The sequence below is a fragment of the Gobius niger genome, assembly GCF_951799975.1.
Source record: "Gobius niger genome assembly, chromosome: 2".
NCBI lineage: Eukaryota > Metazoa > Chordata > Actinopteri > Gobiiformes > Gobiidae > Gobius > Gobius niger.
Window position 1 is genome coordinate 37,133,769 of NC_136853.1, and position 27,911 is coordinate 37,161,679.

General features: G+C 41.5%; 1 protein-coding gene across 1 annotated transcript; it reads left to right on the forward strand.

Moving 5' to 3' along the window:
- Window positions 1-7,783: 7,783 nt before the first annotated feature.
- lrrn3b (leucine rich repeat neuronal 3b) lies at window positions 7,784-27,391 on the forward strand. Its single transcript, XM_079582703.1, has 2 exons — window positions 7,784-8,135; window positions 23,785-27,391. The coding sequence occupies exon 2, from the start codon at window positions 24,087-24,089 to the stop codon at window positions 26,271-26,273; it is 2,187 nt and encodes a 728-aa protein (XP_079438829.1). The 5' UTR covers window positions 7,784-8,135; window positions 23,785-24,086; the 3' UTR covers window positions 26,274-27,391.
- The last annotated feature ends 520 nt before the right edge of the window (window positions 27,392-27,911 follow it).

Genomic DNA, 27,911 nt, shown 5'->3' on the forward strand with positions numbered 1-27,911 from the left:
TACGTTCCATGTAAATGTGGAGCTAACCTGTTGTAAGTTTACAAAATAACTCAAATGGACAAAGAATCTGGGCAAAGTTTGTCCTTTGTATATAGAAAATTAGGCATTTTCAAGGCTCGCAGCAGCAGCAATTTGGAATTGAGCGTCTAATCTACAGAAAAGCAGTTATTGCTGCAAAAGAAGGGTCAGCCAGCTATTTAATACAAGGGTTCACTTACTTATCACGCTGTTGTCTCAGGTCTTTCTGCAAAATATCTTGATAAACCTGCAAATTAATTTTTCTATTGATTGACGTTGTCCAGGCTCTGAGGCAACAAAACAGCCCCACAACATGATTCTCCTGCATTATACTTCACAGTGAGATAGGGTGTTTATGTTGATTTGCTGTTCCATTTTTCGTCCCCACATGACATTGTGTGTTCCGCCCCAAAAAATCAACTTTGGTTTGCGAAAGAGCTCTTGGATGCTCCACAGCACTACTGGAAAAATATTTAGTTAAAGTTTATTTTTTTATCGAGGAACACACAACGTCATGTGTGGAGGTATAATGGCAGTGAAGCCTTAAAGGGGCTAGATGCAAGTTAGCCATTTTATACTCACTACTGCCACCTCAGGTCATACGTGTAACTGCACCTTCTATATTAAGCTCGTGCATGAGGCACTTCGGACCTGAATTAACACCTTTTAGAGTGACAGTGCAGGATTTTAGAGGCAGTTGTGGTGAACAGGTCTGGGCTCATTCTACACCTTAGGACATTGTTGAAACATGTAAGGGGAGGAAAATACTTAATTGTAACATAGCATAACATCCGTATTATGGCTTCTTTTTTTTCTACATTTATTTGTATTTTTTTTAAATAAAATATATGTTTTATTTACTGTTGTTGTGTCAGTCAGAGTCCATTTTGCACAAACATTCAATGAATTACAAGGATTCGATAGACTGTACCCACCTTTGCCGAAACTACTGCCTCACCCTAAAACCACCCAGGGTCAAGTCAACTTAAGAGAAAAACAAAACAACGTATCATGTAAGAAAATGAAGGCCAGAAACAAAGAAGAGAAATACATAACAACAAGTTCAAATTAATACATAAAACAGATTTTAGATTACAGACACACAAGTAAATTGGAAACTAAACAAATGGATCATAGACAAAAAACAAACAAAGAGGGTATGCACATTTTCGTTGTAAATAGAGACTGCATCTTTGCCAGCAGCTAACCGAGTAGCGAGTGCACTCGATGGCTTCTTATTCTGAAGTGTGAATGATAACCACTTTACCACTGTGCAGCTTTATCCGTTTTCTCTAGATTGGCCTATAGTGTCTCGACCAGAAGATTCAATTATATATGGAAACCAGTGGGGACTGTCAAAAACAACTTTAAAGCCAAAAACTATAATTGTTTCTAAGAAAAAATACAGTTTATTCCTGTGAAATCTCTGAAAAGAGTATAATATCTTTTACCACAGTCGTTTTATGACTTGACTGTGGAGTCTTGTAAGTGAGGAGAAGTGAGCAATTCTTTAAATATTATGTTTATGGTTTCGATACGCGAAACCATAGACATACCATAGACAAACCACAGACATAACATAGACAAACCATAGACAAAACATAGACATAACATAGACAAGCCATAGACAAACCACAGACAAACCATAGACAAGCCATAGAAATTCCGAACAGAATTTCAAGTGCATAAGATCTAAGCTCTACCTCTCAGACTGCCAACTCATCCTCTACAAAAGAATAAGGCTATGTTCAAACAAACAGTCTCAAAATCCTTTTCAAGATTAAATAAGTGCTTTCTAAACAGCTTCTCGCAGCCATAATTTTATAGCACTGTCGTCTGGAGAACCACATTAAAGCCTGAGGGAGGTGCATTGAAAGATATGGATTATTTGAGCAATGTTGTGCAGCAGAGACAGTGTATCTCTTTGGTTTTCCTCCAGAGAGCACTACTCGTCTGCAGCACTCCCCATAGGCTGTCTACTTCTGGAAGCCTAAAACATATAAGACAATGGAAAAATGCAAATGTAGCCCGATAGTACAGTGCCTGAGGAAAAAGAACAGAATGCTGTGAGACTGTACGGCGGTACAGTAAGTGTGCAGTGGGTAAATCTTTATATTTAAAAAAAAAAAAAAAAGTGAAGTAACTCATCTAAGGGAATTCGTTTAAAGAGGTAAAATGCCAAGATTACTTTCCTTTATTGCCTTATTTCTGTGTGTTTAGACAAGAAACCAAAATGTAGTACGCTTTTTGAAAATGTAGTAAGCTCTCGGTACAGCTGATTTTTTTTTACTTTTTTTGTGAACTTCATTTGTGGTTTCTGTGTTCCACACTGTTTTACTGGATGCTTTTGTACGGTGTTGCAGTGTTTTTGTGGGGTTCAGTGGATTATTTTAATGCAGAGAGTCCATAATGGTCCTGAAGAAAGAATCTATTTAAAAGTAAACAAACAGCTAGCTTTTGAGCTAAAGACATTTGAGACTTACAAATTTCTTCTTCTGAGTCACTGAAGAGGCACCAAGAGCCGCCCACACCTTAGGCACAGTGGAGTTACAAGAGGCGCTACAGGAAACAAAACAAAACAAGGAGGTGTCCGGGCAAGACTCACAGCTAAGCCACACATGCCTTCTGTTCCTACTATTGTTCTGGATAATGGACATTCACAGCAGACATTAACTGCTAATCTCTTCACTGAAGATGGTGAAAGACTGATGTGGAGCGGAGGGAGCTGCGCAGGAGGAAGCGGAAGGAGGAGGTGGAGCTGACCAGTGCAGGACACCATGCTCTGAAACAGGGACAAACCCAGGAGGCATTGCACCGTTTCAGAGGATCACAGGAGCACTGAAGGCAGCCAGCCAGGTTTCCTCCGGTTGCTACAGTTTCCACTGGTAAGGTTGGCCCACAGTGACGGCGGCTCACGACTAGCACCTGAACACAATTTCGACAAATAAAGCACGTGCGTACTTACTTTTAAGTTTAGCTCGCATCTATGGCCATCTGATTTGGATATGCAAAGTCTCCTGCATTTTTCTAGAATTAGCGTTACGAAACCAAGAGTGATGAACGCTAGATTTAATAAAAAAATTCAAAGCATATTTTTGTGGCTCTATAGCAGATTAATCAAAAGCCAGTGACAGTCAATTGAATAAAACTTTATGCGTGACTGCTGGCGGTACACAGAACTTAGTACAACACGTCATCCCTGTCCTGGCGCTGAACACATCAGTTTCTTTATGTCACTTGTAAAAGACCCATTTATTACTGTGAAAATCTCTCAATAAAATCTCCTGCCCTCCACGGCCTTGCCTCCCTTACTGGAACACATCACACAATGTCAGCACCAAATGTTTGCAGATTATACCACTGAAAAACTGCCAATAAACACAAAATAGCGGGCTCGTTTTCTTGCAATAGAAGTGTCCTGAATAATTAATTTTCCTCTTAGATGTAGCATGCCTGTTTGATTGTGAGGTAAGGTTGGGGTTTTGTTGTTGGGACTCCCATCTCCTCCTCCGCAGTGAACAGGGAACTCAGTTCAAAAGGGTTTATGATGTGCTGACTTCACCCTTGACTGGTTTTTATGAGGTGTGAAGGCGCCTCGGTCAACGTGCACAGCAAAGGTCTAAGGTATAGAGGTCCAGAGGCAGAAATGCAGAATCAGCTTGAGCTATCGTGCCTTCGGTGACCCAGTCGTTCTTTATGGTCGGCACAGGCTGTTGTCCTGGAAATATAGGAGGGAGGTATTTCTGGTCAGTGGCTTTGAAAAATGATCATGTATAGAGGTGGCGCGCATGGCATGGAAAGAATCTTCACTATTCTACTTTACGAAGACTTTTTGAATGTAGTTAAACAGCATTATTTAATGTTACTCAGTTTAGGTTCTTTATTTTTAATAGCTGTCATTGCTGGAGAGAATGTTACATGTTAGGCGCATTGAGTTACCTTGAGTATGAAATGTGCAGTATAAATGAAGAGCTTTGCCTTATACATAATGGCCTGCAGTACAGAGGTGGGTACAATAAAAATATGTACATGTGAGACAAGCTTCATTCATATAATAATGCTTCCAATTAATAGACCTTTCTTTATAATTAGTAGTCCTTTTTTATAAATATATATATATACTTCTACAAAAGCAGGAGTATTGCTCTTTTAGCATTATAGTAATCCTCATGTTGAAGAAAAAAAAAACTGTAATCATAGAAATAAACTTTCCTCAAAATGTCATTCTGCTACTGTGCGCTCATGGCACAAATATTACTACAGAGTCATTTGTCTGCTGCCACTCTGTGCTGTGATAAACAGATGGATCATGTAGAGGCCGTCACAGTTGAGGTGGCTAAACACACTCAGACACTTAAGTAGTAAAGTGAGTTTCCATGTTCCTGTCTTTGTCTGCCTGCCCTAACACAGAACAGGCCCAGGTGTACACAAGCTGCACTTTCAGCCTACATAATTAATAAATAACTACAAAATTATTCAATGATACTGGCAAATTGATTCTTACAAATATTTAATGAAATGTCTCTTCCCAAAGTCTCTAAGAAGTTTTACTCTACTGGAGGTTTATTTTCGGTCTGCTGCCAAAACTAAGATCATTTGTGCTGCAGACAAAGTATTTTGGATGAGAGGAGAAATGTCCAACACAAACAGTACGGATGAGGCTGATCAACCTTTGTCTACGATGGATGAAATAAGATAAGATAGCCTTCATTGATCTCACAGTGGAGAAATTTAATTGTTACATTCAGCTCTTAGAAACACTCAGGGTGTGCAAATAGGCAGGAAATGTGACAAAAAACAACAACAAATAAACAGTAAATTACTTCCGCAAATATTAGTCAACCAACAGTTTTTAACCTGTAATCCTCTTCATATCAGTTTGAATGTTGCGAGGTCAAAACATCAAAACCAATGGATGCAAAATGTAGTCAGAAATACTTATACATACAGTAGAAGACAAGCAACAGGGAGGGAGTCATCAACTACTGTATGTAGGTCAATTAGTGTTAGTTCGGACCATCAGGAAGTTGCATAATCAGAGATGAAAGTTGCGAGACTGAGTCAGCATACAGTATAATACTGCTTTGTTTTTCAGAACATTCTACTGGCCTGTGGTGAATGAATGGGACATGCTATCACACATGAGTATAAGCTTTGAGATCCCAATATGCCAATGCCATGCTGACAAATTGTCTAATTTCCATCCGTCGTCCCCCATGTGCACTCTCAAACACACTCTCATTCATCCTGGCCTGTTGTACATGTTTTAAGTGGCAGGGGAAACCGGAGTACCCGGAGGAAACCTACACATACCCGGGGAGAACATGCAAACTCCACACAGAAAGGTCTCGTCCTTGGTGGGAATCGAACCCAGACCTTCTAGCTGTGAAGCACAAGCGCTAACCGCTGCACTACCATGCCGCCCATTAGCTTTGTCCGTTAGCCTGTTAGCTTCTTTTTCTTGATCCCATTAGTGTGTATCGGTGGCTCCGACCCGGAGGCAGCGCAGTTGCAATTGTGGCTTTCTCACCAGAGACACCAGGGGGAGATGAAAGACCCCCAATCAATCCCATCCCAACACTTGTATTACCTCCAGAGGGACTACGGAAAGGATTTATTAAGGTAAACAAGTTACTTGACTCAACTGTTTCCCTAGTATTATCTGAGGTGCAACAACAAAAGTCAAAAACAGTCCTTTTGGGGGGAGTTGCATGTTTCCTTCAGGTGCTCCGGTTTCCCCTACCAGAAAAAAAAAAAGTCCAATAGGCCAGGTTGAGGGATAGTGTGTTTGAGAGTACGAGTAGGGGACAACAGATGGTAATTAGCCCCTACAACGATCCAATGGCATGGAAAAAAGCAAAATTGTGTATCTACTTTTTCAATTGTGCCATGAACCCATGTTTCCTTAAAGTCTGCGGATGCATTTGTTTAGTTAATAAAATCCTACAACAACCCGAGTCCTTGAACTAAGTAAGCTATTACTAAGATGTAATTCTTATGTGTCCAGTACACGTATGTCAACTGTGACATACAAAGCCAGAGCGGACAGACCAGGTACTGCAGCAGCATTGGGACCAGTACGCTGCACGTTGACAGATGAGGTATGGCTCTATCCCGCAGACTGTGGATAACCCCAGCCGACCTGCAGGAACATCAGTTTGTAGAACATTGTGTTAGAAAATCCTCCGGGGAGCCGAGAGGGAGCTCAGCAGCTAATAGGTACAGATATCCATTTTCTTCCCTGCCGACTCCCGCGCTCTCATTCCCTAGCACTGCAAAAAACGTCTATCTTAAAGCCGACAGCCGCACATGCAAGGTGACACCTGCACCAAGTTCGGTCTGCTTAGGCAGGGTAATGAGATAAACAAATAAATAAACAAAACAACCTAAGAAAGATATATACCATAACAATAATAATAAAAAACAGTGGCACCAAGTTTGGCATGGTTTGGCTGGGTAATGCAAAGCAAACGCATTTAAGAAAGACAGTTTTATCAGTGGTTTCATTAAATATTGTATATAACATTTAATCATTATATAGGAGATTGCCACAACTACACATATGATGATGGCAGCATAGGGCGTATAGTTTTTAATGCTGGGTACTCAGTCAAATGTCTCTAAATACAGAGAGAAATTAAGAAATATAAAGACAGAAAAATAATGACTTCACTATACACAACCATTGCAATTTCCTTATTTTCCACTCTCTCTGTTTGTGACCATATATACTGTATACTATTTTTTTTTTTTCTGGCTGTCTGCACCATCTCTCTTCTTCCCTCACACTGCAAACTACTTTAGAGCATACAGTCACTCCACGGTGCGACAGATTTCACTCCTGAGGCAAACGGAAGCTAACTATAAACTTTGGTTGGTTTTATGTGGCCTCTACGGTTTAGCTAATAGGATTATGAGGACACATGCATACTGCACATGCTAATTAGGCAGGGCGACGCATTAGCAGGACCTCTGAAGGTTGCTAACACCTGCTTTGTATAATATACAACATGCCTTCAACATTTGGTTAATAGTGGTAACCAGTTTTCATTGAGCTTCGTGCCAAGCCTTTGTGTTGCGGTAGGATTGATGAATCTTCAGCAAAATCAACAGAATTTGAAAATCACTGACTGCTCTTGGATGCAGATGATTTGTGGCTGTTGGCGCCATCAGCCAGATAGATCCTACCGACAGTAAGTCACAGGGTTGTCGCTCAGGCTTTCTGTGTGTCCATCTCCAATACTTCCATCGGCATCGGGGGTGGACTGTAGTTGTATTAGATTATTACATGTTTAACTTTTTGCTGCATTCCATTAGTTGCATAGTTCCTTTACACCACTTATTAATATCTGCATTTTGAGTCGATAATATGCTTGAAACATGATATTCTTTCTCCTCATATAATTGTTTATTCCTCATCTCTTTTCAAGTTGCACCGTGTGTTTTCTTACTGTTTCTTTTCAATTTACAAAATATCAGGTATTATAATAGGCCTGAAAAAGTGTTTCCCTCTCTTCTCATAAACTCTCGCGTTTCATTACATCTTGTCACTAAAGATAGGAAAAGCTGTCAAATGTTTATAAAGGTGGACATTTTAGCAGCGTGCATCACCTTGCCTGGAAGAAGACAGACGAGGGGCGGTGGGATATGAGTGACATTTGGTGTGGACCAAACAGAGCCCGGATGCTGCGCGCACCTCGCCCCTTTCTCTCACGCTATTGGCTGCTCTCCGGAGAGTCGGGGGTTGTTCGGATATTAATGACTGCTGAGGAGACGGCGGCGCATCTATGTGGTCCGCCTGACACTTGATCGAGGGAGAGATGCGTCCTTAACAGCGGCTGTGAAGACGGGAAGGGAAGGGCACTGGGAACACATGCATGTGTAGGCTACTTGCACTCGGATCGCACACTTTTTTCGGACTTGGTTGATTTCTGTTATTTTCGAGCTGCATTTCAGCGTCTTATGGAAGAAACTGTTTTTGGGTGAAATGTGTGCAGTCTGACAACCACACGTTGGTGACTGGTTGTATGTTGTGCGCAGTGCCTCGATCGTCTTTGGAGCGGAGCATTGGGAATATAACAAACACGCTGCGTCGCTGGATACAAAGCTCATAACCGGTAAGAGCATTTCACAGCGCATTTCACGATATAGGCTCTTGTGCTTCGTTTCAACAGATTCACTTATTAATTAAAACAAACAAAACGAAATTGCGGGCTTGGAAGCTCTGGTTGGTCTTTAAAATAAAAGTACTTTTCACAAGAAAAACATATGCCCATAGACTGCCTAAATTAAGAATGCTGTATATTTATGGCAGAACAATACGTCTTTGACTGGCCTCAAATCATCATCAAACGCGATTGTGCGCAACTATGCAGCCTCTGCCTTGACAGTAATGAATTTGCGCAGATGCGTATAAAACCTTATTTTGGGTCAGCTCATCGATTTAGGACCTGAGTGTGTGTTCGTGCGCGCGTGTATGTGTGTGTGTGTGTGTGTGTGGAGACAGCTGGACTGTCAGGTCCGCGTCCCCAGATCCTGCTTAGTGTGCGCACACCAGACACGTCTCCAAGAAATCCACAGAATGCTGGCCACCCCCTCCCCTCGCTCTGCTCTCAAACCTTCCTGTTGCAAACACAAAGTGTCTACTGACCCGTGCTGCCAGAGCACGCTTTAAGCCCACCATCTCACTCGTTAATGTCGTCTCGCCTCGCCTTTCATGGGCTAGACTGCCATGTACTCTTAACGTAATTAAGAGAGAGGCATCATGTACAGCAGCATCCTTCACCTGCCGTCTGCCCACACACTGGCTCTGCTGTGGAAGAGGATGAAAACGCTAGTATCCATTCTCTGAACTACAGCGAGCTGCCTCTCCAGCACCCCTCCTCATTCTGATGTGCTGGTCTTTCATTGCCCCGACTCAGTCCAAATCGTGTCCTCTGCCAAATGGATTCCTCCTGAATATTTCAGCGGCAGATAAACGGATAATGACCAGTAATGACAAATGTGATTTCACTGATGGGTCTGGTGGATGTGATGGCTGTAATGGTGAGACTTATTCTCTCTTTTCCTTGTGTGTGCTTGTTCCTGTCGACAGATTAATACATGGCCTCCAGTAAGCCAGTGACTCACCAAAAGCATCTGTGAATTCAGGAAAACACAGACAAATGCCACAGGAGGGCTATAAGAGCTAATTTACACCAGTCTCTATAGAGACAATATATTGTCCCTATTTCATTACAATCATTTCAATACCTGCTGCATCTATGGCCAAGTTTTTGTTTACTGATAAACAACACCAACATGACACCATCTAAACCTAAAACAGTTGAGTGGGTTCACATTATGCATAATTACACAGCTAGAATCTCCAGCACAATGCAGTTTAGCTGCCATGGTGCAAACAAGGGGGGACAAATAGATAAATCTTAATTAATTTTGGCACATTTGTTCAAAACAAATCAATATTACATATCTACAACAAGTTATACACTTAACGTGAGTGGCTTTGGAGATTGCCTATTGATCTAAGTGTGGAGGTGTATTGTGTCTGCAGTGGCATTGTGGAGCCTGAGGAGGAAAGGCGGGCCGTGTGTTCCTTAATCATTCCTCCATAGGCAGATGGCAGGTGCCCCTGAGGTAGCAGTGTGTGCGGGCTATCTTCTGTTAGTTCAAAGAGAGTGCACATGTTGGTAGTCAATGTTTCACTGACAAATTAATCCAAGGTTTTATACTCATTTGCCTTAATGGCATTAACGGCGCCCCAGGATCTCCTGAGTCAAATGCATGTAAACATATTCAGGAGCTAACTGCAGGATGAGGCTGAGCAGCGAGGCATGGATGCACTGATCGCACCCTGTCCCCCAGAAACAGACACTTAAAAAAAAGCCAGAGCAAGGCTTTACTTTGTAATAATGTTATATTGTTAAATGAAACACATGAAATTCAAGAGAAAGGAGGATCTGAAGATCAGAACGCCTCATGACATTTCTGTGTTTTCTGTACCTATCAAAGGTCAGGTAGAATGTGCTCTATAGTCTCTTTGTATGCTTTGACATTTACTTTTATATTCTGCCTTGCAGATTTCCAACCTTTACATTGCAATGCTTACACAACCACTTAAACTAAGAGGATCACATCATGTCTCATATGGGATACACATTGTTCGGTTTTGATAAACCGACTACAGCTAATCAGTCTCTTTTTATATTTTTTTATTTGATCTTTGTTCAACCAGGAAAGTCCCACTGAGATGAAGAATCTCTTTCACAGGGGAGTCCTGGCCCCAGAGGGGAACCTATTGTACATATTTTGCATTTGCACAGAAAAGCTTCAGTGTTTGTAAATGATCAGACTTGCCTTTAGTATGAAAACACACATACACAGACGACATTGAATTCTTATAGGTGCTTGCATTTATAACATGCATAACAGTTACATTTCCCATCAGGCTTTGAATAAAACGCAGCTCTTGTGTCATTGCCATGTGCTCGCTATTCATCTGTTTTCACGACAGTGGGAGAGAGTGAAAACAGAAAGGGAAATCCATATCGAACCCCATGAAATCATAATAGAGAGGTCCGAGCCAACGATAAATGCATTTCAGTGGCATATAATGATTGATTCCGTCTGGCGAAGGAGCTTATTCTCCACAGGCTCGTGGCCCCTTGACCAGCCATATATTATTCATATAAATATAGATAGCTACGCATCTCGGAGCCAGCGCGCATGCCACATTTGCACCTGCAGATTCAATTTGGGCCTGACTTTGAGGGATATGCCGCTGGCTCTTCCTCGTCTCCCTCCTCACACCTCCCTCTTTCATTCGGGGCTCGCAGCTACACACGTGACATTATGCATATATTTGTCATGAGTGAGTGCCATTATGTCGAAGCTGAAATGAGTCTTGAAATGTTCGCTACTTCTTTGACCTTATCAGCGGAGCCCTCGCAAAGTTGAATACCTTCATTTTAATAGATGCAGCACGATTCGAATTAGACAGGGAGCCTAGCTGTGCTATTTCGCGGCATGCAGCCTTTGTCCATGCGCGTGTATTATGTCGATGAGTAAGCAGTGTTTGTTTTTCGCATGAAGTCAGCTAAAGTAACAGCTGTCGACAAAAAGTACATGTGCTTCACGTTTACCCAGTGACCGCATGCGCTCGCTAAAAGGGATAATGTTCAATTGTGCAGCCTGTGACCATCTTCGGTCCCCAAGGGCAATTTCGGATCCAGTTAAAAAGGCAGAAATCCCTGGAATCAGGCTACAGTGGTTAATTTGGAGCATTGATTTTACATTAGCCGCCGACTCGCCTCTGATTCACGGCCGTATAAGTGCAGATGTAAGAGGAAAGGTTGGCGCCCACTCTCACATGCAAAACACACAATCGCACAGGCAGGCTACATTATGCACACCGCACAGTAGGTCCACTTTAATAGACTCTGCTTTACCTTAGAGAAAGTATAATAGTAAATCAATGAGGTGAAAGGCAGCGGGAGGGACAGTAGTTTGTTCAAACACACACCAAGGGCAACACCATTTGCTCCATGCATTCCAGCCATAGGACCAGACTGCACAGTTACTGCATGTCAACCATTGTTTTGCTTAAACCTTCTTCCTCTTTGTTGTAATTTCTTTAAAGGTGCACAATGTAACTTTTTATGTGAAAAAAAAAACCCTTGATATTTGCGTGTATTTACCTTTTACGGACTCGGTGGCTTTATGGATGCAGCATGGCACTTTTGCTTTTCCTTCACAGAGGCCTTTATGACGCTCCAGAATCAATTGTTTGGGGTTTTCCTGGCCCGATTCTGGTACGAACCCCGAAAAACAATTGATCCTGGAGCGTCATAGAGGCCACTGTGAAGGAAAACAAAGGTGCCACGCTGCACTCATAATGCCACCGAGTCATTAAAAGGTCAAATGCGCGCAAGTATTAAGGTATTTTTTTTCCACCTAAAAAGTTGCATAGTGCACCTTTAACTGGACCCTTTACATTAGCTCAATAACTAATGTATCAAGATGAGGCAAAATAAAGCGAAGACAGTCACATAAAAATATGGATTTTGACCATGAAAGTGCATATTTTTTGTTTTAGAGTTGTTAATTTGCCGAAGAACAGAGAAATATTTCTACTTGCTAAATCCAGGAGTAAAAATTTGTTTTTATTTCTACATTGTTTTGGATTAAATGTAAATCATAACTTGAATATTATTCAACACATTCTACAAATTTCATCTAGTTTATTTCCTGACTTTAATTTTCGCTTTTGTCTGAAAATATATTTGACATGAGAATATGTGTAATGCTGTTTTATAGACACCGCTTTGACATCTGCCGCAATTGTTAGTAAGACAATAGTCAAAAACGTGGCCAGATTTTCCATGGTTTTCTTTGGATCCACCGTTGAGAGCGGTTGAAACGCACGCACAGGCACCGAAAGTGAGAAAAGCATCATTGTGAAACAGATGGCGGTACAGGTATCCAGGAAGACAGATTTGGCTCAGCGGGGGACAAGTATGCGCAAGGCAATTTGGCAAAAGCAATGATGGCACCGCAATATCAGGGAAAAAAAAGAGGGAAAAAAAACAAAACAAAACAACAACGCACGGACCAAACACGGGACAGGGAGGGCCAAAAGCGTGATGAAAGCCTTTTGAGCGTTATTACCACTACTTTAAAATTCTCAGTGAACCGTTTCAACAATGCACTTGGGCGATTCCAGAGTGGCCTACTTTCCCCCATACGGCTGACCTTTATGCCCCCCCCCCCCCCCCTGTATATATCATACCACCAGCGCTAGTGCAATGTTGTGGCTCGGCGCGGATGCAATTCAGGCTTGTTACCCCTTAGACTGTCTGTATCTCGTAATAATCTCCCCACGGGGCCAATATGTTCCAACGAAAACCTAAACACAGACTTATTTTCTCCACTTAGATCTGACAAATACCCGACCGTTTTGTTTGCCATTACAGTAGCTGTGTTTTGTTGCACAGATGGAAGCGAAGGTCAAGCAGAGGCTAATGTTATCTAACCTGTAACAATGCAATCATCGCTGCTCGGCTAAACCCTCAGCCCTCTGCAGAAAACCATCGAGCGCGTGGTGATTCACTTCAAAAAAGTGTTATTTTCACACTGCGACTGAACTCTTTTCTTGGGACCAGAACAGTGGAAACTGCTAACTTGGGACACATCAGGCGTCTTTCAATAGGAGCGGTGTGAGGTGAGACTAAGGGGATCGGGGAGTGCTTCCACAGCCTAAAATAACCGTTCTGTGCGCAAAGTGGGGTCCAAGCCGATCCGACCTGGGGCCGCCTGGTGGTGTCCAGAGCTGTTTGCCTGGGACCGGTTTAATAAAGGAGCTACGCGCCGCAGTGCATTGATTGAATGAGGAAGGATACACACTCGACTGAATACAACAAGTGGGAAAGCAAATAACTTACACTTCTCATGTTTCATCAAGTGATTACATTCAGCAGAGAATGGCAACTAAATGGACACTGGCTTCAGTAATACAAACAATGCATTTCTTTTGTTGAACGCATGAGAGCATCGAACCCATGTTAAATCTACTACATCGCAGATTGAGTTGTTAAAATAGGTACGGTGGGGCAGAGAGCCTGCTTCAACCTCAGCGTTGTGGGTTTGAGTCCCTGCTTCGACAATTTGCCGAATGTCTCTCCTTGCTCTTCACCTCCTTTCAACCTGACCTCAATTCAAGTCAAAGATTTTATTGTATCACTTTATTTTACACTACCGTAATACATTGTACTTAACTAAATTTAGTACAATGTAATGTGCTCTGCAACAATCTGTAATAACTTGTGCCTATTTAGTACGTAGACAATGGAATAACTTGTATTAGTACCTTGTAGGTACATAATGTAATAGGACACGAGACCCTTAGGTTTAGGGTTTAAGGTTAGGGTTACAGTGAGAATTATGTCTTATACATTATGTACCTACAAACTACAAATACATATTATTCCATTGTGTCTCTAACCCATAGGTACAACTTATTGCACATTGTTACGAAGCCCATTACATTGTACTAAATTTTGTTATGTACAATGTATCAAGGGTAGTGTAAAATAAAGTGTTACCGATTTTATTGTCAATTCATTGATATGAATCAAAATGCTCATTCACTCAAGTCCTTGTTGTTGAGCAGGGGGTGGGGAGTGAGGGGTGGAAGCACAGCGATGTCAGGAAAGGGAGGGAGTTCAGCTTCCTGATAGCCTGGTGGATAAAACTCACCTGATTAATAATAGGCCTACAGGCCAAAAAATATTTGAAGGGGGAAAAAAGGTTGGGGATAAGCAGGAAGTGTTTTTCTTTGCCCCGCGGCCCACGGTCAGTCATTCCCACTGACATGTTTATTCTAAAAAATGCGTGGAGAAGCCCGCACCAATTCGAACTGTTCTCAAGTGAATGTTCTGCTCCCATTAAAAGATGCTGATCTTGGCTCTAAAGGTGAAAGGCTGGTGGTTTAATTTTCTGTGCTTCTGTTTATTTATTCACTTCCTTCCTTTCTGTGTGAAAGTTTGTGATTGGTGGTTTAAGAAGGCATAGGAATAATATAGCTGCGCCTTTGCATTTTATTTTATTTTTCCGCTACCTGTGATTGGTGTGAGTGAATATTATATTCTAAAACAAGTGTATGTAATGATGATTATTGGATAAAATGGTCCTATGTTGATATTGTATCAGATAACAGCGTAGGTAAAGCAGCTATGCAGGCTTTCAGTGAGTAAATACCTTTCCACATGTTTGGCTCAGCCTTGGCTGAATAATCGACCAGGTCTTTATAGCATAAGCCCCCATTGTGCATACTACATTAGTTAAAAATGGCCATGTCTCACTGGTCTCTAATCAAACTGTTTTTTCTGCCGTAATCGACCTGAGCAGACACAGTGTCCGCAAAGCGAAGGTGGCTCACGAGGGAATGAGTTTGTGGTGTTGCCAAGATCTGAATGGGAAAGCGTTCACCTTGACAGCTGGTGGACATCTGAAACCTGGCCCATTCGAAATTTAAATTTAGCTCATTACCCCAGTGCCATTGCAGCATTTAAGAAAATAACAGCTTTTCTTTTTTTCAGCGTTGTACACTTCTGATACCAGATCTAGACTTACGATTAGCCCAATAATAAGAACTACTATACTAGCTTAATTCATAATCTAACTGAACATGGGCTATATTTTCATACAAAACAGCACATGGTCAGTTTTTCCTGTTAGAAATGCTGCGTTTACAAAGCAGATCTACGGTGACTGAAGAAATGTGCTCTTCTACAAGCAAATAAATAGATTACGGGGAATTTGCATTTGTGGAAATAAAATCTACTGAAACGTTTATCTGTGTCTCTACTTAAGAAAATATATTTTAATGAATGCAAGTGTAAAATGTACCAATGAAAGAATGTATAATTAAATATGAGAAGATGATGGGATGTACAATGCGCACCATTCGAATTAAGACTGAAATATTGCTAACAAGAATAAGTGCCTTCTTATTTATCAACAATGATGCTATGAAACTATTCCAGAGATAGGAAGACTATTAAGAAAGATGTGTCAGTTTTGTTTGGTTACACTGATGCATAAAATCTACTGTAACATTCATGGTCATTTTCAATGTTGCAACTGTCTCTCAAACGAAGCAAAGCCTCCAGTTCATTATGTACGGTATGTTTAATTGAAGTCACAGATGGGGCTCTTTATACACTCAAATAGCTGCATGCAAAAAAAGTCATTAACATTTCATATTCCTCTTTAGCATATGTACATGTACGTTATACACAAACACACGCCTTATCATAAAAGCAGCTGGATACTGCTGGATTCCCTTTCAAAAATGGAAAGTACATACATTGTGCAATTTTTTTTTCTTCTGTTAATGTAAAAAATATGTATGCTATTTATGTTGGCATATAATGATCAACTGAACACGAAATGACTTGAACAAACAAACAAAAAAGAGTTCATACGCTCCTATAATGTAATTCAGTCGGTGTTGTAATTCCCATACTTGCGCTGAAATGAGCCAGTCTGCAGGAGATTGTTTGCCGTAATGTTCTTGGCAGGATTAACCAGTGTGCGAGCTGAAAGACCCATGGGCCATACACTGTCAGCCAGCTACTGTAATCGAGGTGCTTTAAAGAGAGAGGCCCAACCCCCCCCACATGCTCACCCGCTCCCCCCTCCATCACTCCCCTGTTTCTGCTGACACCTGGGAAGGCATGTTAGCTCCATGAGTGAACACCTCTCCCTGACCTATAAAAGACTTTCATTTAGCTCGCTGAGGAAATGTCAGAGGATCAGCTTAATGTGCGAGTGCACTTAGGCATTAGGAGGTAGGAGACACCTCTTCCGCCCTTTAGGTTGGATGCATTAGCGGTGCCCCGGTTGATTGTGTGTACTTTCCCTGCCTAAATTTCCAAAGGGTTTACCAAGCAGAGATTACAGGCATCCATCTTGAAATTGCATTTGCCTCAACAATATTAAGCGCATTTCTCTCTGTCACTAAACGCGAGCTATTGCCACCTAATGTTGTGCACAAACCTCTATTCAGGTTCTTACAGGTCCTGCTGGATTAAGGACACGCAAGATAAAAGTAACTTTGTTTGTACTAGAGATGCACCGATCCAGCTTTTTTGCTACCGATGCCGATCCTAGGGTTTGAGTATCTGCCGATATTCGATATTTACTGACACCAAGAAACTTTGATCTGATCATTACAAATATGTGGGATCAGTTATTTCTTAAACAAAAATACAAACTCTTGGCTTCAGCAGTGGTTATGTAAGGATTAAACAACACGACGCGATGCTCAAGTGTTTATGGAAACAGCTGCAGTGGAGTCGCTTACACCTCGTCAATGGGCCCCACGAACTGAAACCTTTTTGTTTGACTTTACTAATCCATTCAAATATGCTTAAGTGCAGGGATCAGTTTATGTTCATCTGAAAATAATGAATAGTGCTATAACCATTTTCAATAGAAGTGGAAAGCTCATATTTTATTAACAGTAGGCCTAACCTAGCTGCTTACTCTCCTCTACTTCCCATTTATAAAAAAAAATGTTGTGGCCAAAACATTGAAATTAACTACAAAATCCATCTCGTACGTTCTTGTCAGTCACTAAGCGGAGTGATATCCCAGTGATTTAACTACCAGAGTACGTGTGCAGTTATACGAAAATAATGCATGCCTGTTAGCACCCACCAGCCAATGAGAATTGAGTATTCATCCAGTCCATGGTATAATTTATTTTATTAGGCTTCTTCAGGTATTTTTTATCATAGTTTCTGCCACAGCCTTGATTAGTTTTCGCTAGCATTAGCATGCTCCCGCTAGCTTTAGCATGCTATTGCTAACCGCAGAATTTTGCACAGCAATCAAAATACATTTGCGAAGGTTAAAACTAACTCAGTGGTTGAATTCCCCAGGTTGCCCATATATTAAGTTGAGGTGATAAACTTTGTTTCTAAGGCGTTGAGAGCCAAAACTGGTATTGTAGCCGATACCCGGTAATTTTTTTTCCAGTCTCGGCTGCAATATCCGATACCAGTATCGGAACGGTGCATCCCTAGACTCTGTATAAATGCACAGCTATTCACCGCAAGTATACTGGTGTAATTTCAAATCACACATTCACTTCTTACTTCTTATTATTTCCAAAAAGACTTATTATCTAACCATTTCTCCACGGGCTCTGTAAGGGTTAATACATGCTGCAACAACAGTCAACTTAGCTCAGGTAAAGGTTAAGACACCGGCACTGATTCCATAACACATTTCAGTTCAGCAAGTCGTTTTGGTCCCAGTCCTTTTCTTCTCCCTGATCCTCCTCTGTCCACCTCAATTACTCCCAGTGCAGCAGTGCATGATGGAAAATTAGCTCTACAAGGGGAAAGTGGGTACATGAGGGGTGGACGTCACACTAATAGATTGGTACAAGCCGTGTGTGGATTTTCATAGGCAAAGCAGTCACAGTCCAAAACCCAGGAAATATAAACTAGGCTTATTATCATGCGCTGGTACAAGAAGCGATTTACTTGCTCAACAGCCTGTGAATAAAAAGAGTTACTTAATATGGTTTAGCCAGAGGGACCGTCCACATAGTTAAGGAGCAATTGTTTCTGTTATTATAATGAAATGATATGCAATATGTGAGCAGTGGAGAAAGATTGTGTGACTATGTTGTCTTGGAAGCACATTGTATTTGATATTGACAGAGCTTGATTTGAAGAGCAAATGCTGAAATTATTTAGGTCCTCCAATAATAATACCAATACAAACTAGTTGTAGTTTATTAGTAAAGCATAGATACAGTGGCGAGAAAAGTAAGTGCACCGTTTGGAATTTTTCAAATTTCTGCCTCAATTGGTCACTAAATGTGGTTTGATCTTCATCAAAATCATAAGAATGAATAAACAGTGTCTGCTTTAACTAATACCACTCAAACATTTACATTTGATTATATTTTTTATTGGCCATAACATTTAAACATTCACAGGAGAGTGTGAAATAAGTAAGTACACCGCCTGTATGTCACTGAACTGCAGCAGTTTTGTAAAGAGGAATGTTCCAAGATTCATCCTGATCATTGTGAGCGTCTAATCTGCAATTGCAGGAAAGCAATTATTGCTGCAAAAGAGGGATCAGCAGCTATTTAATACAGGGGTTCACTTACTTATTCACATGCTGTTGTGAATGTCTCAGGTTGTTCTGCAAAATATCATGATAAATTGGGGAATTAATTTTTCCGTTGATGATATCACGTTGTCCAGGCCCTGAGGCCACAAAACAGCCCCACACCATGATTTTTCTGCCCCATACTTCACAGTGGGGATAAGGTTTTGATGTTGATGTGCTGTTCCATTTGTCCTCCACACATGGCATTGTGTGGTCCTCCCAAACTATTCAACTTTAATTTGTGAAAGAGCTCTTGGATGCTCCACAGCACTACTGGCAAAATATTCAGTGGACTGTTGAATCCAAAGTTGAATAGTTTGGGAGGAACACACAACGTCATGTGTGGAGGACTAATGGAACAGCACATCAACATTAAAACCCTATTCTCACTGTGAAGTATGGAGCAGGGTGTGGGGCTGTTTTGTTGCCTCAGGGCCTGGACAACGTGCTATTATCAATAGAAAAGTGTATTCACAAGTTTATCACAATATTTTGCAGATTCACAACAACTAGTAAGTGAACCCCTGCATTAAATAACTGCTGATCCTTCTGTAGTTGCAGATTGGACGCTCACAATGATCAGGATGAATCTTGGATCATTCCTCCTTACAAAACTGCTGCAGTTCAGAGAGATTCATGCGATGTACTTACTTATTCCTCCCTGTCCTGTGAATGTTTACATGTTATGGCCAATAAAAATATGATGACATGTAAATGTTTGGGTGGTAGTTTAAGCAGAAACTGTTTAATCATTTCTGTGATGTTGATGAAGATCAGACCACATTTAGTGACCAATTTAGGTAGAAATGTGAGAAATTCCACACGGTGTACTTACTTTTTCTTGCCACTGTATACAAGTTGCAATTCTTTTACTGTAATCATAATACCTGACAGAAAAATCACATCAGAACTGGATGAATTTAGGAAAAATTATTCAATTCGAATATACCCTTGCCCCAGTATTAAGTAAAATCACAAGCCACCTTTATGTCCGGAACAGTATTTTATTGTGGGTTTTCCCATCCCAAGAAAATATTCAATTGCACTACCTTCCATGGGCCCTATTATTAATGGACTTTCTGAAAGAATTGTAATGAATTACAATGAATTTGACTGAATGTACCAGTAACTTGACAGTGTTGAGTTCCGGTGCCACGCTTGCCTCTGGCCTTTTTTTTTTTTGTGACAGTTCATTTGCTGCCTCTGACATGTTGCCACACAAAATGTCACCTTGCATTTAAGTCAGCACTGGCCTTACCAAAATCACTTTCAATGCTATCATTCAACAGCCCTCACTGTATCCCTCTGAGCTCAGATATTGACAAAACTCTTTACTGGCAATGGGAAAAGTGAAATTTGCTAAAAAGCACCATTTTCCAATTGCCTGTAAAGCTGCCTTAATCCCTCCCTACGTTTTATCAATATGGCAGAGCTAATATTACCATTAGACCGAAGAGATGCATGAATCGTCTTTCCCAATCTGTCTCCTCTACTGTGTCCAAGATGTCCTCTCCCAATCTATCATCCCACCCTGCCAAAATCCAATAAAGCTGCACCTCGTTTAAAATATGAGGCCATGTCTGTTTGTCCTTCCATGCCAACGCTGGCTATTCCCAGAATGTTGTAAAACTTGTGGCCAGATAAGGGTGCTGTTAAAAATACACAACTAAACATAGATGTAGAAAATGCATAATAAATATGGCACCCTGATTTAATTGATTGACTGCGGAATTCTTCCGCAGTCAATTATTGGTTTTCATGTTCTTTATTATTATTCCTCTTCCATCTTTTTCCCGATTTTCTAGAGCTTTCAGCACCTTCATGCTTTGTGCAATTTATGCAAGTTATGCATCAAAATGTTCCGCATGTTGAGGAGAAGGGTGCTATTACTTTTGAGACTTCTGCAACTTACGGTTTTTCCGCAATCGGCCAAAATGTCGGAGATTTTTCCCATTGACTTATAATGGGGCTGCCGCAAATTCATGCTTTTCTGCACTTTTTTCTGCATTTTATGCAATTTATGCACTTTGTGCATGTTCAGCTTATGCAACTTGTGGGTTTTGAGGAAAAAATGGCCTTCTGCTGATTTCCAGTTTTTTTATAAGAGAGTTTGACATTTTTGCATTGGTGTGTATGGGGGAATCCAGCCAATGGGGAGACTCCGCCTTTCAGCCATTTGTGCAGCTTCTGCCAATCAAGCACTGAGGCCATTTCAACAGTTTGACCAGTTTATGGAATATAAAAGTTTATGCAATATTAATAATTTATGCATTTTAAACCGTTTATGCAACTTAGAATTTATGAATTTTAAAGAGTTTATGCAATTTACATAATTTATGCAAATTAACCCATTCATGCATTTTACCACTTTATGCAGTTTATACAGTTTATGCAACATGAAATTTTATGCATTTTACCAGTTTATGCAAATTAGTTTATACAAATTAAGCAATTTATGCAATTTGAACAGTTTATGCAATTTCTGCATTCGCTTCCCGCAATTCCGCAGTCAATCGCAATGGCGCAGCCATTGCATTTCTAGTTTTTTTTGTTTTTTTCTTATTCCATTAGTGTTTTCTGGGGGAAGAGTGTTTATTTTTTTAATCCATTTTAGTGAAAAAAACCTATATGCCGCACAGTGACTGTAGACTGAGCCTTGCAAATCATATTTTCCCCCCGCATATGCAGTGAATGTTGACTGCTAGAGGTTCAACAGGGATTTACGTTGAAAAAAACATTGTAGTAGAAATAAGATTTGCTTCAGTGTTACTTTTGTAATGATTGTCTCCCTGACTGCTGTAGAGCCACAGTGTCATCTCTACTCTCCAGATCATTGGCTGTTGTGATTTCTACAGAGAATCCTAGGTAGCTGAGCACGGTGCTCAGAGCTGAATTACCGACTGGGGCCAGACCGTGAGGCCCGCAGTGAAGAGCCGGGCCGCGGGACACAGGCTGAAGTCTGTTTATCAGAGAGCTCCTGGTGCTGCGGCGGATTATTAAAGTGCAGGTGCTTTGGGAAAATAACACACACTCTTTTCTTCTTGCACTCGCCCCACGGTTAGACTCACTTTTCTTGCAAACAAACCCCATTGTATTCAGAGCTCCTAGAGGTTGTGCATCTTGTTTATGTGGTCGACTGTATCAAAAATGAGAGACAAACAGACAATCAATCAACGCTTTATGGTCATAGTCATTAAAATAACAACGAAATGTACATACTGGACATACACCAAAACACGTACAACAGCATGGGTAAACATGTTTGTGCGATGTATCACAGAGACCACCTTCTGCTAAATGAGTCTGAACATTCTGGCAAGGCTTTATTTCAAGTTAGTTCAATGTTAAATATGCCTAATTACTCCAAACCTGATTGGCAGCTGCTGTTGTGTTGAATCATAGAAACTACACAGTATCACAGCATGGATGTTCAAATGTTATTTTGAATTAGAATTGATTTGATCAGGGACAATGCTCAAAAGTCATTAGTATAAAATAGAAGGAATGTCACGTGCCAGGTTATAGCAAAAAAGACAAAAAAAAAAAAAAAAAGCTCATATCCACCGCAGTCCCCCTGACTCTGTTGTATATCTGGATCAACACCTTCAAGTTAAAGCCACACCGCATAGAATTTCACCCAAAAATTAAAATTTTAATACAAGCTTTTATTTGATGACAGATATTTTCAGCATTGAAAAATCCCTCATCAATGTACAAACGAGCATGTGATTTTGCTGTGAGCGGCTCAGCTCTCCTTAAGACATGGCAGTAACTTTACCGGGAGTGGGTACGTCTCCAACTCGTTTCCATGGAGATGTCGACTAAAGTCAGCAGAATCTGAGCTTTAAACAGGATAGGTTCTCATCCAAATCCATTCTTTGATTACCCACTACAGTAACAGCATTTTCTGTGTCGAGCTGGTCATTCGGAGCATGTTTTGTACTGATGGCAACAGTATAGTCCAAAATGTTACGCAGTGTACCTTTAAAAAAAAAAAAAAGGTCCATGATACAGTATGAAAGCCATTTGTATGTTGTGTGGCTAATCGGAGGGAGGGTTTAGCCAATCACCACCTCCAGAATAACTCTACTGTTGATTCTTTCCATTCTACCTCTCACTTGTTTTTGGGCCTGAAATATCACAGAGGCCATTATGCTCCATGCGTTCAGTAAGAGGCACACGACAAATTGCACGGCATGCTGCTGCAGGGAACAGCGTGGGCCTTAATGATGCCACAGAGGAGAACGATATATTTAAATAACTATGTTAAAACAGACATCGAGCTAAGTAATCCCTTTTTCTTCACTACATGAAACAAATGAATAAACCTTGGTAGGCCCCTTTGTTATGACATATGACTACGAACCTATATAGTGGTTTTGCGGTTTTACTCCCACTACTAGCAACGGCTTTGTTTTGGGGGAAAGTCACTTCACTATGCTGCCTGATTTGTGTTTTTGTTACTCCGGGGATTGTCAGGCAGAATCTGGACTACGACTGTTTGCTGCGGGGGAGAAAAACGAACATGATTGTTGCTTATTGCACAAGGATGAACTGATATACTGGCACATTTTCTTTCTCACGACTTGCATCTTTATAACAAACAGGTGCAAACTGCATCTGGACTGACTGCTTATTTAGCATGCGTGTGCTCCTTATTTGCACCGCCCTACGGCTGTTGTTGATTCATCGCCATGGAGACTGGCATATTGCAGTGTATTAAAGAAGCTTACCCCAAAGGCTCACGCTTAAGCCTCCGGATTTCTGCCATTTAAGAAACCCAATAAAACTTTCTTTTTAACCAATAATAGCCTCACGCCGCAGAGATTGGGAATGCATATCATATTCTTGTAAATTTTAGAGGGTCAAGCGCCTGTAAATCCACGTTTGGAGTTTAGAAGAGAGAAAATGTCAACATATGCCACATAATTAAAAAAATATAAAGACACCCTTATAGGAGGAAGATTAAATGCATCCTCCATCACCATGATTTGTGTAATATTACATACAAAAAGGCATCATGCAAAGTAAAATAATAGCCTATTAATGTTTGTTCTTTACTTTGTCTTGCAGGAATGGAGTTGTTTGCTGACTTTGGAAGCTCGTGGTGATACCTCATGAGGACATCCATCTCAATTACATCCAGAAAGAACTCTTTTGGTCAAGGACATCCTTTTCTGTGATTTTTCCTTTTTTTCCCCCCTCCTCCTCCCACCATCCTGGATATCCTGCCTTGGTCCTGAGGGCAACACTGACTGATTGTTCATTACACCTAAAGGCGCCCACGCAACAAGAAGACACAACCTCGCACTGCGGTAGGTGGTAAGTGAACCACCTCAGGAGCTTCAACAGATGACACACCACTGGTGACGTTAATGCTCATGCCACTACCTACACAGGGACTATTTTTTACTGCTGGGAACCGTTTCAATATGAAGGAGGTGTCTTTTGTGGATTGTCTTTGTCTCGGCTTGGCCGTAGCCTCCTTTGTGGTCAGCGCAGAGGATAAGTCTGATTGCCCCAAGCTCTGTGTTTGCGAGATGCGACCATGGTTTTCTCCAAGTTCGGTGTACATGGAATCCCTCACTATTGACTGTAACGACTTGGGACTCTTCGGCCTGCCAGAAAAGCTACCATTGGGGGCACAAGTGCTGCTACTTCAGACAAACAATATCGCAAAAGTCGTCACGCCGCTGGATTACTTGGCCAACATCACTGAAATTGACTTATCGCAAAACAATGTGGCGTCACTGGGAGATGTGTATTTGGGAAACCTTCCTCAGCTCCTGTCGCTTCATTTGGAGGAGAATTTGATACAAGAGCTGCCTGAGAAATGCCTGTCAGATCTAAATAACCTCCAAGAGCTTTACATGAACCACAATCTTATCTCTACAATTTCCCCATTGGCTTTCCAGGGACTGTGCAGTTTAGTGCGTCTCCATCTCAATTCAAACAAGCTTAAAACGATAAATAGGGAATGGTTCGCCGCAATGCCAAACCTTGAGATTTTAATGATTGGCGAAAATCCTGTTGTCTCGATTGAGAATATGAATTTCAAACCACTTAGTAACCTTCGAAGTCTTGTTCTTACCAGAATGAATCTCTCTCAGCTCCCCGATGACGCGCTCACTGGCCTTGATAGCTTGGAGAGCATTTCGTTCTATGATAACATCTTTCCAGAGGTGCCGCATTCAGCTTTGAAAAATGTAAAAAATCTCAAGTTCTTGGATCTGAACAAAAACCCAATCAGTAGAATACAGAGAGGCGATTTTGTGGACATGTTTCATTTGAAAGAGCTCGGCATTAACAGCATGCCGGAGCTAGTTTCAATTGACAGCTTCGCCCTGAGTAACCTCCCTGAATTGACCAAAATAGAAGCCACTAACAACCCCAAACTCTCCTACATCCACCCTAATGCTTTCTACAAACTCCCCCGGCTTGAAACTTTAATGCTAAATGGCAATGCACTCAGCGCCCTGCACCAAATCACAGTCGAGTCTCTCCCGAATCTACGAGAGGTTAGCATGCACAGTAACCCCATTAGGTGTGACTGCGTAGTGCGTTGGATGAACATGAACAGGACGAACATTCGATTCATGGAACCGGATTCGCTGTTTTGCGTCGAGCCGCCCGAGTACGAGGGGCAGCATGTCCGGCAGGTGCACTTCAGGGAGATGATGGAAATCTGCCTGCCTCTCATCTCTCCCGAAAGTATGCCCGGGCATGTCAAGACACGCAACGGCAGCTCGGTGTCCCTCCACTGCCGGGCTTTTGCCGAACCCGAGCCAGAGATATACTGGATTACGCCCGGCGGAATGCGAATCCTGCCCAATACCGTGTCTGACAAGTACTACATGCACCCAGAGGGGACTTTCGACGTCTATGACATCACAGAAAATGAAGCGGGTCTGTACACGTGTGTAGCCCATAACCTCGTCGGCGCTGATCTCAAATCCGTCTCCGTCGAGGTGAACGGCTTTTTCCCGCGGCCCGCGAATGGCTCTTTGAATGTCATAGTCAACTCAGTGGAGACAAACTCGGTATTGCTTTCCTGGAAGGCCGGCCCTGGGACACTCGCTCCTAACATTAAGTGGTACACCATTTCGGAAACTGACCACCCCATGACCGCATTCACCACCAGGGTCCCGTCTGACATCCGAGTTTATAACCTCACCCATCTCAGCCCGGCAACGCAATACAAAGTTTGCGTGGAGGTCCACAGCATCCATTATGACCATCAAACCAAATGTCTCAACGTCACCACTAGAGGGATGGAGCTGGACGTCAAGGACACGGAGAGATGGGATGCGGCTCTGATAACTATGTTTGGAGCGCTTTTGGCGACAAGTTCAGTGGCCTGCTTGCTTATTTATGTGTCTCTAAGGAACCACCACCTCTACGGGCAGATTAGAAAATGTGAGTCAAAAATACCTTTGACGCCAGGGGAGACAGACAATTCGCGCTATCCTTTCTTCACAAAGCTCTGGATTGCCGGTAAGGGACTGCCGAGCGGAGTGGAAGTTAAAGCCACAGTCATAAATGTTTCAGACAATGCCTTTTAAAAAGAAGTTGGACTTTCGATTTCGACACAATTATACTAAATGAACACAGACAGTAGGTAAAAGCAGGGAGTCATGTCGAAAGATTACCCGTAGCTGGTCTTCTGGCTAAGACACACTGGACTCTGGGATTGAACATTTTGTCACACAGCTAAACGTGCTCTCCCAGTTTCAACCTTATCGCAGTGACCGTGTTTGACATCGAGCTGCAACATATACTGCAAAAAGTTAGGTTTCCCATTCCCACCAACAAGCAGGCAAATGGAGGAACAGGTTTTGAGATGACGTTGATGCGGTCAACTCTCTTGTAATTGACTGTTAAATGTGTTCAGAGTTGTGGAACTGTCCGTGTGGTCCCCCAAGCAATACCGTCTGTGCTTTGTCCGAACACCCATAGACGAGTTAGCGATACAGTAATAACACCTAAATATATTGGGAAGGCAAATGTTAGTAGTACGTAGACCTACAACAGTGACTATGGTGACTTTTGATGAAATATACCCCAGTTTTCTATTTTAAAAATCTTGATTTTTCATGGCGATATTGTTATAAATATATATATATATTCTATTATGTTGATGTAATGACAAATCCTCTGTATCAGAACAGCTTAAATGGGTTTTAAATGAAGGCGCGTGGCAGACTACTTTTGATTACAACGTCACATTAAGCTTAATGAAATTGTGCTTCGAAATGGGTATCTCAAGAGGACATTTGCCAAATGGCTGTTTACGCTGTGCAGTTTCTCCGTGCATCAGTGACTGGGACACATGCGTTTGACATAAACAAATCAAACAGGTCAATTAAAGCTGAGATGACTGATGTGCCATCTCCTGGTAAGTGCCTACAACAAGAACTACATGAAGCGAACAGAGAAGAGAGACACGCGCCAGTCACAGCAAAACCAGGCCATCCCATCTCCGCAGAGACACAGACTATTCCCCCGGTAATTTTAGTGGAAATACTTTCTCGGTATTTTTAGCATACATATTTTAAAATAAATATTTTGTTGTTGCTTTGGGTGTAAAGTTAAAAGCCATTTTTATAATTACTGTATTATATGTGATCAATGGGCACAACTGAACAGTTATGAAAAGTGCTATGAAAAAAAAATAAATGTCATTGTTTCTTTTCCAAATAAAATGAGGTCTTGGTCATTTGAGGCAATACAACACACGCAATTGGCACAGTACGACACTGCAGTAAAAATGAAATGCAAAAATGAGACAGTAAGCAAACGCAGAGGGGCTGAGTGTCGACCGGAGCCAGAGAAGAAGAGAAAGAAGAAAATAGAAGTCATTAGTCGGCTCATTAAGATCATGTTTGTCCTTCAGCGGTTCTGGATAAAGCCACGGTGACTGCAATCTACAGTAAAGTCATTTAGGAGAACCCACCTCCTCACTTTTTTGTATTTGTCCTGGTGAATTATCAAGCACACAAAGCATTTCATATGAGAAAGCAAGTATGATGAATGGCCGTCAGACGGAGAGTGACACAGTGGATTTATCAAACAGCCTGTGATGCTCATACATCAGCCAGACTTCAGCACCACGGACAGAGGCTTTTAGAGCCAAGCCATCTGTCAAAGACAAAGGGAGTTAAAATATGATGCGGCGTGCTCCTCAGGTAAGGCTCGGGTCA